The 11,556-nt window shown below is 40.0% G+C and overlaps 1 protein-coding gene across 2 annotated transcripts; it reads right to left on the reverse strand.

Annotated features, from left to right (window-relative positions):
• Positions 1-130: 130 nt before the first annotated feature.
• On the reverse strand, positions 131-8,357 carry ggctb (gamma-glutamylcyclotransferase b). Of its 2 annotated transcripts, none has more exons than XM_079469229.1 (5): positions 8,264-8,357; positions 6,217-6,371; positions 5,978-6,123; positions 5,763-5,895; positions 131-439 (listed from the first exon to the last, which is right to left on the reverse strand). In XM_079469229.1, the coding sequence occupies exons 1-5, from the start codon at positions 8,328-8,330 to the stop codon at positions 272-274; spliced, it is 669 nt and encodes a 222-aa protein (XP_079325355.1). In that variant the 5' UTR covers positions 8,331-8,357; the 3' UTR covers positions 131-271. The 2 variants fall into 2 exon arrangements, with proteins under 2 accessions (XP_079325355.1, XP_079325356.1); XM_079469230.1 differs by lacking the exon at positions 8,264-8,357 and adding an exon at positions 8,060-8,206.
• Positions 8,358-11,556: the final 3,199 nt, after the last annotated feature.

Here is an 11,556-nt window from a genome sequence, read left to right on the forward strand (position 1 = left end):
TCAATATTTGTTATTAAATAAATATTAAACAGTGGTTTCCAGTAATGTACGTGCTTTTTATGCATTAATGTGGACTGTGATGTCAACTAAAGGCTCAGAACAATCTCTTTACCGATAAAAAACTCAAACAGATCTTTTATGCAGTTTAATTTTTGCTCCCATACAGTACAAATACTGCACACATGTGATTGACGTGACTAGATTTTCATGAATATACAGATCTAGAATCTTCCATACAGCTGATGCACATAGAGAGCGAGTGGATCTAACACTAATCGTCAGATAGTGTCTCTTCTTTCCGGTCTTTAGATTTCTTCGTAGCTTTCTTCAGTTCTTTCATCACAGGCAGAGAACCCTCGTATTTGTTGGTTTCAATAGACCTGAGCTTCTCTTGGTAGTCCTCCGGTAAGCCGTTCTGTTCCGCCCCCATCACGATCACCTGGAACAAAAATGACAAATCTTCCAGAACTCCATTGAGACGTTTCTCTAAATATCTTCTTTTGTGTTTTAATGAAGAAAAACTCGCACACAGGTTTACAACCACATAACGATGAATACACAGAATTTAGATTTTCTTTCTCGCATTATTGTCTAGAAGTATCATTAGGGTCAGCTGTGGCCTGGTGGTTACAGCGTTGGTCTTGTGATCAGAGGGTTTGAATCTCAGTGTCAGCAGGTCATGACTGAAGGGCCCTGATTGCTCTGCAGTAATGTGCTACTGTAAAAAAACTAGTCAAGTCAAGTCAAGTCAGCTTTATTTATATAGCGCTTTTTACAATTTTCATTGTTACAAAGCAGCTGTACAAGAAAAAATTACTATAAGTAAAACATAAAAGGTTAAATTCAAAACACAGGTCAAATATCAGACACACAATAAATTCCTATATGCAGTGTTAATTAAATAAGACTACCAAATTCTAGCAGCCCCCCCGGCCAGGCAAAACAGTGCAAAACAGTATGCAAACGGTGGCGAGGAACCGAAAACTCCATTGGAGGAGAAAAAAAACCTCGGAGGGAAACCAGGCCTAACCAGGGGATTCCAGTTCCCCTCTGGCAAAAACTGCAGCCTCTGCACAAGCTCAACAGTGCTTGCACAACAAGGCGAAAATAAAAAATAAATTAGATTTAAAATTATCATTAATAATCTAATAGCGACTGAAGTTTTGTAGGGACGTCACTTCCTTCGTCCAGCATTTGTCAGGTCTAGGAATGGATTGCGCCCTGCCCGCTCCGCTCTTGTAACCTTGGAACAATGAGACAAGACTGGCTGAGAGTAGAGTACTGTTCTGCACTCTTTGATGCAACAAATGCATCAGTTGTTATTGGAAGTGTCCCTGGTTCCGGTTGATCTAACTAGTGCAGCCTAGATGTTTGAAATACATATATTATGATAATCTAGTGTATGCAAGATTAAAAAGATGCGTCTTTAGTCTAGATTTAAACTGACAGAGTGTGTCCGCCTCCCGGACATTGCAGGGAAGACGGTTCCAAAGTTTAGGCGCTAGATAGGAAAAGGATCTGCCGCCTGCACTTGATTTTGAAATTCTAGGTATTACCAACTGACCTGACGCCTGAGAGCGTAGTGCACGTGATGGACTATAATACGTAAGAAGTTCTCTCAAGTAGTGAGGAGCTAAACCATGCAAGGCTTTATAGGTAATAAGCAAGATTTTAAAATTTATGCGATGCTTTATAGGTAACCAGTGCAAGGTTGACAGAACCGGGCTAATATGCTCATACTTTTTTGTACGTGTAAGAACTCGAGCTGCCGCATTTTGGACCAGTTGGAGTTTTTGTAATAGGCCTGCAGGGCAACCACCTAATAGTGCATTACAGTAATCTAGTCTTGATGTCATAAAGGCATGTATAAGCTTCTCCGCATCTGATGATGACAGCATATGACGTAATTTAGATATATTTTTAAGATGGAAAAACGCAATCTTACAGGTGTTGGCGACCTGGTTCTCAAATGACAGAGTACTATCGAATATAAAGCCAAGATTCTTAGTTGAAGATGAGGGTTTTATGGAACATCCATCAATAGTTAAACAGTATTCTTGGTTGTTACGTAGGGCGGTTTTCGGTCCGATAAGTAACACTTCAGTTTTGTCCGAGTTCAGTAATAAAAAATTGCTACTCATCCACTTTTTTATATCGACAATGCATTCCACTATTCGATGGAATTGCTGTGTTTCGTGAGGCTTCGAGGAAATATAAAGTTGCGTATCATCAGCATAGCAGTGAAAGCTTATTCCGTGTCGCTTTATTATATCTCCTAGGGGTAACATGTATAATGCGAAGAGCATAGGCCCTAGTACTGAGCCCTGTGGTACACCGTACTGGACTTGCGATTTGCGTGATACCTCATTGTTTATTTTTACATATTGGAAACGGTCGCATAAATAAGATCTAAGCCATTTCAAAGCTATTTCCTTAATACCGACATCATTTTCAAGTCTATGTAGGAGCATGCTGTGGTCAATGGTGTCGAATGCAGCACTAAGATCTAGCAGCACCAATAAGGAGATACAACCTCGGTCGGACGCCATAAACAGATCATTTGTAACTCTAATCAGAGCAGTCTCTGTACTGTGATGTGCTCTAAATCCAGACTGGAAATCTTCATTAATCTCATTCCTTTGGAGGAAGGAACATATTTGAGTTGAGACTACTTTTTCCAGAACTTTAGATAAGAAAGGTAGATTCGAAATAGGTCTATAGTTAACTAATTCTCCAGGGTCCAGATGGGGTTTTTTGACAAGGGGCCTTATAACAGCCACCTTATATGCTTTAGGCACATGTCCTAATGTCAGAGATGAGTTAATAATGCTAAGTAGAGGATCTATAATTTCTGGGAGCATCTCTTTCAGAAGATTTGTAGGTATAGGGTCTAGCATGCATGTAGTCGATTTAGATGATCTAATGATTTTCGATAGTTCATCGTGATCTATAGTTGAAAATAAACATAATTTCTCCTTAGGGGTGCTGTAGTAAGTCGGTTGTTCAGCGGGTTTCGCATCTGGTTGCATAGTTATAATTTTCTCTCGAATATCTTGGATTTTATTAGTGAAATAGTTCATAAAATCATCACTGCTATGCTGGTATACAGCATCAGAAGTCGCTGACGATTTATTTTTGGTTAATTTAGCCACTGTATCAAATAAAAACCTAGGGTTATTTTGGTTTTCTTCTATTAATGATGAAATGTAGGCGGATCGAGACGTTTTTAGGGCTTTCCTGTATTTTTTTGTACTATCCTTCCAGGCAGTACGAAATACCTCTAATTTAGTCTTCTTAAAGTTGCGCTCCATTTTTCGTGCCGCTTTCTTTAGAGCCTGAGTGTGTTCATTTTTCCACGGTGTCGGTCTGTCATTTTTAATCTTCTTTAAGCGCAAGGGAGCAACTATGTCTAGCGCTTCCGAGAAGGTGGCATTAATATTTTTAATGGTAAGGTCAAGATCTTCAACGTTATTACTCATGCTAGAGATTTGAGACAATTCAGGCAAATTATCAAGAAACGCACCTTTTGTAGTCGAAGTTATTGTTCTACAATATTTGTAACTTGGAGTTTGATTTGCCACCATTGGGTATTGAAGCAAGCATGATACCAGATAATGATCTGAGATGTCTTCGCTCTGCTGAAGGATTTTAACATCGACCACGTTTATACCGTAAGACAAAATTAAATCTAAAGTATGATTACGAAGGTGAGTAGGTCCTGACACATGTTGACTAACGCCCATGGAGTTAAGAGTGTCTTTAAAAGCCATTCCTAAAGCATCTGTATCATTATCTACATGAATGTTAAAGTCCCCAGCAACAAGGACTCTGTCTGCAGACAGTACTAGTTCTGATAAGAACCCACCAAATTCTTTAATAAAATCTGTGTGGTGCCCTGGAGGCCTATATACAATAGCCAGAATAAATTTTAAAGATGTTTTGTCCTTAGTATTAGGTATTGATGCATCAAGTACCATGACTTCAAAAGACTTGTATTTAGGATTAGACTTCTGGGAAATGCTAAAAGAGTTACGGTAAAGTGCAGCAACACCTCCCCCTCTGCCTTTTAGGCGAGGCTCGTGTTTATAATAATAATCTTGGGGGACAGACTCATTTAAAGCAATATAATCATCTGGCTTTAGCCATGTTTCTGTGAGACAGAACATGTCTATTTTATGATCTGTTATCATATCGTTAATAAAAAGTGCTTTATTAGAGAGAGATCTAATATTTAGCAATCCGAGTCGTAACAGTTGATTATCTGTATTATGTTTATGTTTAGTTAGTTTAACGTTAATTAAATTACCTTTGAGAGGTTTACGCTTTATTTTATGTTTACTAATCCGGGGGACAGACACAGTCTCTATTTTATGATGTTTGGGAGAAAGTATTATCGCATGTTGTGTATTATGTGTGTTCTGCAACGTGAGACGGCAAGCAGACCGTTGGTTAAGCCATTCAGTCTGCTCCCTGACCTGGGCCCCAGTGAGTCAAGTTTTAGCATTAAGACTATGTGCCATATTTCTAGAGAGTAGAGAAGCTCCAGCCCAGGAGGGATGGAGACCATCTCTTTTCAACAGGTCAGGTCTGCCCTCAAAACTCTTCCAGTTATTTATAAAAACAATATCATTCTGCAGGCACCACTCAGACAACCAGCCATTTAGTGATGATACTCTGCTATGTATCTCATCACCACGATAAGTGGGGAGGGGGCCAGAGAATATTACAGTTTCTGACATCGTGCTTGCGAGCTCACACACCTCTTTAATATTATCTTTAGTGATCTCCGATTGACGGAGTCGAACATCATTTGTGCCGACGTGAATAACAATCTTACTGAATTTACGATTAGCCTTAGCCAGCACATTTAAATTTGACTTGATGTCAGGCGCTCTGGCTCCCGGTAAACATTTGACTATGGTGGCTGGTGCCTCTATGTTAACGTTCCGAACAATAGAATCACCGATAACTAGGGCACTTTCAGCAGGTTTCTCAGTCGGTGCGTCACTAAGCGGGGCAAACCTGTTCGAGACTGTAGTCGGAACGTTTGAGTGGTGTTTTGACCTGCGACTACACCGTCTCACAGTCACAAAGTTTCCCAGCTGCGGGGGTTGTTCAACCGGAACCGAACTGTGCGCGCTAATATTGCTCGCATCTAAAGTGTTTTCTAAGCTCCTTACATTCTTACTATCCTCAGATAAAGATTGGATGCGAGACTCTAATACTGTGATCTTCTCTGTCAGCCTAGCTATTTCCCTGCATTTATCGCATGTAAAGCCCTCGCCGCTGACAGAGAAGGCTAAGCTAAACATATGACATGAGGTGCAAGTGACAATAATAAGAGAAGAAGCCATAACTCACCGGGTTTGAAGAGTAATTCCAACTTACCAAGGCTGCTCGGTGATTCTTATTATATACGCTTTAAAGAGAAACCGTTAGCACTACTTGTAGTAGTGCTACTTGTAACTACTTGTAAGTCGCTCTGGATAAAAGCGTCTGCCAAATGAATAAATGTCAAATGTAAATGTCATTAAATAGACGGGGCTGTTTCTCTATTGTCTGTGTCATAGAGAAAACTCCAGAAACACAGCATACACTGTGCCCACAAACTCATTCTGTTCATAGAATGCTCTCTCACATCAGAGTTTCTGCTGTTTTACCGCTTTACAGTTTGTGAATAACTTCTGTGTACAAACACGAAAAGCTTATCAAGAGATTTACTTCCACACGGTCAGCTGTTGAGGCACGTATGAGGAGTTTACCTGCAGATACTGTGGTGATGGTGGAGCGTACACACAGCCGTTCATGATGTAAGAGCGACAGTTGAGATCCTGGTCACCGGTGGAGACGGACACATCGATCGGGCTGTACATCCCTCGTTTAACACTCTCCTGTCTGCCAACACAGAGGAACATCTATCTTACATGACGACTCCATCAGGACAGAAGCAACATTTCAAATGAAGATGTGTCAGGACCTGTCCAAGGACTCCAGGTCGGATATATTCATGTTCCACACCACACCCCACACCTCATCCCCTGGGCTGTGCTCGATAGTGGCCACACCCCCATGCCAGCGTTGGCTCGCCAGCCCTCTGTGGTTTCCAAATACCAGTTTGAAGTCCTGGGAAATGTAGAAGTGAAAGCTACGGCTCTCGGTCACACATCAAGATAAATGCACAGACAGACGGATGTGAAGAAAGGGATGATGTCATACCTTCAGCTTGGCCATGCAGTAAGCACTTGCGGACGGATTCTTGAGCTGTAGACGCTCCTTCAGGAGATTACTTCCGTAGGCAAAGTACAGGAAGGTGGATTCGTTGCTGTGATGTGTGCTGTTGTCCATGTCTGAGGCATCGGTGGGCAGAGGGACTGTGAGGATGAGGAGGAACAGGATGAGAGGCAGATCGCTGTGGAATCATAGTCAGCAGGGCTGACAGAACCATTCAACAATACTTCATTCTCATGCAAATCCATTGTGTGCCAATCTGCAGTGATGCAGGCATGCATTCATCTGAAACATCACACATCGCAGCAAGAACTTTCCCAAACGTGAAGCCTCCCTCTAGTGGAGATGTGGCTTTTTTTGACGGCGTAAATATAGTCAAAGAAATGCAAAAGTGTTTCTGTGTCCGGACCATACCGCATACACCTGAAAAGAGTTTATTCATCACTCCGGCTATTACCTTTCAATGGCACAAAATATTAATGAAAATAGCGTTTAATGATGACACAGCTAGAAGAAAAGATCACTGATATTGAATTGTCAGATGTAAAATGAAAACCAATGAATACAAAAGAAACAGAGAAAACGTTGCATCAGAATTGCAACATAAGAGACACAAAGTGACACTCAACTTCTGTTTTGTGGATCTCTTCCTCTTTTATTACTTTCTCAAGACTAAAAAACATTTGTGTACCACATCTGTGCTGATACAGTCCAAATATGAATTTAAAGGGGAAGTTCACCCAAAAATCTACTTTGTGTTATTTTTTACTCCCCTACATGACGTTCAACATGTTTAGAGAACTACTGCCGTCTGCGGAGCACAAATGAAGATATTTAGGTGACATCAGATTTCCAGACCTCCTCATAGACATCATGGTGTCAGTTGTTGTCAAGGTTCAGAAAAGCACTAAAGACATGTGACATTGGTCCATCCGCTCATAGCGGCTCGATTGAATTTTTTCAATGAAATATCTTCATTTGTGCTCCGAAGACGCCGGAAGTTCTCTAAACATGTTTAACGTCATGTAGGGGAGTAAAAAAAATCACACAAAGTTGATTTTGGGGTGAACTTCACCTTCATCGCAAACACTTTTTGGCCTCGGCCTACATTTATGCTTTCCTGTTTCTTTCAATTACAAGACCGGTGGTTGAAACCAAATAAGAAAATCTCTCGGCGTTTTGATTGAACTTTACTTTTATTCCATATCGACATATTGGCCCTGTGACAACTAGCCCCGGTTCAAAAACTGTTGTAAGCGTAGCGCCCCCTGGTGGATATTCATAACAAACGCAGGGTAAGAACGTATTCATTAACGGAAGTGCACAAAACATAACAGTGATCGCGCTATGCACTTGCTTTTCTGTGCAATGCAAATGAAATACTTGAGCTTATTGATGTTTTACCGACAGATACGACAGCTGTTTGAACGGAAGCTCACCGGACATCGAGTCATGTCGTCCTGTCATCAGGAATGAAAGAAAATAAAGAGTTTGGTTCCAAAATGAGAATTCTTCATAAATCATGTTTTTTTATTGTGCGTTCCAATTCATATCAATTAAACAGCAGCTGCTTTGTTTTGATTTAAGCCATAATAATGACTAACACAATAAAAACGTGATTTGAACGTCATCTCTCTTATATTCTCTGTGTTTTCTGGAAAATAGTTACAGAATTTACGCAATATATGAACCCTCCGGAAGGATAAGCATCCCATACAATCTATTAATGAATTTCTTAGATTTTCGAGATAAACTGGAAACATTAAATAAGAGGTTTTGATATCTTTAACTTAAGCATCGTTTGTCCAAAAAAATCTAAATAATTTCTTACTTGACATGATTGAGAGTTTGTCCAACATGAGTTTTAGATCATTTCTCATTTCTAGATCTATTCAATAGCAGCGAGATTTGTGTAGAGTTTCTCCTCCTCCCCGGACTCACTACAACACCTCGTGCTGTAGTAACATGCAGCTATCACGAGAACAGATTCCCTTCCTGCGGTTTAACATTGAATCAGACTTGTGTGATCACATACCTGCAGAGCACAGAAGCAATAGTCCGATCAGGCAGGTGCTGATGAAACAGAGTTTAATGATGAACATTGTGTCTGTCTGAGGGTTCAGTGTGATGTGGGGACAGAGAGAGGAACCAGAGGGGCTTTAACCCACAGGAGGGGTGGATCTGTATCCCCCCTCCCCTCCGGACTGACCTGTTCTCATGGAAAATGTCATTCTCTTTCCAGATGCCGCTGCATGTGTGATTCAAACACAGAATGTTTAAGCTTTTTCACAACTTTATACCATCATGTTCAATTTAACGGTATCAATTCAAGTCGTGTTAAAGTCATTTTTGGGCAGAGGATTTGCAGTTCCCAGCATTGCAAGGGACTAAATGTTTTTTATTATGGCAACAAATATTACAAAGTTTCAAAATGTCATGCGAATGACACAACGTTACAGTTTTGAGGACTTTTGGGTTGCTGGAGTCAATGAGAGTATCTGGGTAGGACGTAAGAGCTTTACAAACAAGCAAAGACATTTACACAGGTAGAATAAAGAGGTTGATCAAAACTATTGATCTTTAACATTCTTATCAAAACTATTACAAGCCAATAAAACATCTTTGAATAACAAAGACCCATTTTGTAAGAAAGAAGAGCAGACAAAGATACAGAAATCATTCCAAAACAAGGAAGCATCCGGTAGGAGCATCTCAGAAAAGAGGATAAATGAATTATTCTTCAGCATCATAAAATCAACATAGTGAGTCAATATCTGTAACAATCTTTTCAAATAGTCCATATGATGGTAACAGGAGGCGTGTTCAAAGCATAAAAACACGACGTCAACTAGTTTGACATTTGAGTTGTTGAATTAAATAAACCGTTTTAAATGTGTCTATTTAATTGTTGATTTAAAATTTTTAATAATGTATTGTTTGATTTAACGACATTTGAAAATGCATGTGTGTGTGTGCGCGCGCGCGTGTGTGTGTTAGTACGTGTGCATATTGTGTGTGTGTGTTTTGTATGTGGGTGTGTCTGAACCGGTGTGTTCTGTGTTTTCACCTTTTTTTGTTTTTACTTGTATAACTTTCTATGTTCTGCTTACAGTCAATATGTTTCTTGTAGCTGCTTTCTTTGTAACAATGACATTTATAAGAAAAAGCTCAATAAGAAAAGTTGTCTTGACTTGAGTCAAGTTAATGATAAGTTCATGGATAAATGTAAATTTCTTTTGTTGTTCCGTAGTGATTTTGATAAGTTGTCTGTATCATAAAACACAAACTCAGTTTAACGTGAGAGAAACTAACACATCTCCTCTTTTCACTGGCAAATCCATGAGCTTCTTCTGCGGTTACTGGGGTGTACGTCCGTCACGGATGGATTTGAGTTTCCCACGAGGACTGCGCCAGGAATCAAACTCTTATCTAATGTAACCACCTTTGTATTAGTCCTGACTCTTTACGCCTCTTAAAGCAACTCGACCCGTATAAAGAGCTGAAGAAAAGTGATTAACATGCTGCACACGCTTCTTGAAGCGCATGAACTATTGTAAATGTGGACAGACACTGAATGGACTTCTTAGTACAGAGTACAGAACACGAGGTCAGTGTTCCTCCCATGCAGCGTTAGCGCGTCATTTACTGCGCTGCAGATTTACAAGGTTCCTTCTAGTCACTTCCACACCGAGCTGAATTGAGTTCCTGTGGAGCTGAAGTACGGCCCTGTTTAAGCTCTTTGGTTTAAAAGTTCAAACCTTACACAGGTTAAGCAAATGCCTGTCCGGTGTGTCCCAAACGTGCAGTCATGTTGAACAATCTGAACATTGTGTGTTCACAACAAACCTCCAGAGGGAGTCATAGAGATTCTGTCAAACGTAGAAAATAAACCGGTGCACATATCCTCATAGTACTCGCATGAGCGCTGCGTTATCAGTTTGGTGTTGTGTTTTGTTCACCTCCCACCGTGTTGCTTCACGCTAAATTCTTTATCAGTTTATATACAAGAAAAGTTCTACAGTAATGTGTGTCTTCCAGCGTGTTGTGTGTTATCCCTGCAGGGCTTTAATTGAATCAAAGGGTCACCCTGAAACAAACACATGATCTGGGGTGTTCTAGCAGTGGGACGCAAGGAAAAAACAAGTCCACGCACAATTATACAGCTGTGACCCCGCACATCTGTTCCATAAAATATCCATCAGTCCCACTGTGACATGACCCGCTGCTAAACTGCCCGCACACACTAAACACACTGAAGTCTGGATGTTTTTATACTGAAAGAACTTTGTGTGCTTTGCTATTTATGTATTACAAGAGATATACTGTTGTAGTTTTTGCAATGGTCAGTCTTTATCAGAGGGTCCGCAGGTGGAATGAGAGAATGATTCGTACCCGTCCCTGTTGTTTGAGTAAAATCCATCATCAGGTGTTGAGCAGAAAGCATCACCCAATACTTCTGTTTTTAAGTACAATTATAATAAACATTTAACATTCCAGCGCGAAGGGTTGATGGTAGATGACGTCGTCCAATGTTCACCGAGAGGTCAAGAGCATGTGTGACCTTCATGACCTCAACCTCAGGACACGTAGGTGTTTATTTTCTCGAGAAAACACTCCACTGGTTTCTAAGCGACGTGTGTTGTTATGATCCCATTCAGACTGTCTTTTTTCTCCTTTTTTAGATGTTTTATTTAATCACAGGATGGTTTTTCAGTGTTGAGTTTTCTCCCGGTCACACCTCACACAAATGCACCTGTTCAACTGAGCTGAAATGAAATGCAGGTATTCTTTCAAAGAACTTTTCTCATAATCATGATTTGAAGAAAGCAGCTGTGAATGATTTATACTAAACCACATTTATTTTACTCGCCAAACATCCAGATTGTTAACGCTCTCAGGAAAACACACAGCCGAAAGTTTTTGTGTGGAATGCCGTTGCTTTTAATTTAGCATGAAAGCGAAACTCAATGGGTTACAGTAAGTTATAATAACACAGAACTGTAATGGGATGCCGTTGTTTACATCAGAAGTTTTTCATTTACATATTATTTTAATCTTCTAAACTGAGATAACATCACAATTTTTTTCTCAGTATAACACAGAATAGAAATCAGTGCGGATTCTGTGAATCATTGATTCTCCACAAAAATACAAATCAATTACCATATTGACATTGATATTGAGTTTTGATTATTATGAGGAGAATCATATCTGGATTCAAATATTCAGACGCTTATGAAGTTTTCCATTCGTAAAGATTTGAAGTGTTATGATCAATACACACATATGTTTTCGTGGATTATAGATGTTCTTGTTTCTATAGCTCAT

Source organism: Barbatula barbatula, assembly GCF_947034865.1.
Source record: "Barbatula barbatula genome assembly, chromosome: 12".
Classification (NCBI taxonomy): domain Eukaryota; kingdom Metazoa; phylum Chordata; class Actinopteri; order Cypriniformes; family Nemacheilidae; genus Barbatula; species Barbatula barbatula.

What these genes read in the sequence shown, in the direction of transcription:
- ggctb (XM_079469229.1), bottom strand. Translation starts at nt 8,330, where the DNA reads ATGTTCATCATTAAACTCTGTTTCATCAGCACCTGCCTGATCGGACTA. An exon ending in ACTGCATGGCCAAGCTGAAG is followed by an intron (nt 6,124 to 6,216) that starts GTATGACATCAT and finishes TACATTTCCCAG; the next exon opens with GACTTCAAACTGGTATTTGG. An exon ending in CATCACCACAGTATCTGCAG is followed by an intron (nt 440 to 5,762) that starts GTAAACTCCTCA and finishes TTTTTGTTCCAG; the next exon opens with GTGATCGTGATGGGGGCGGA.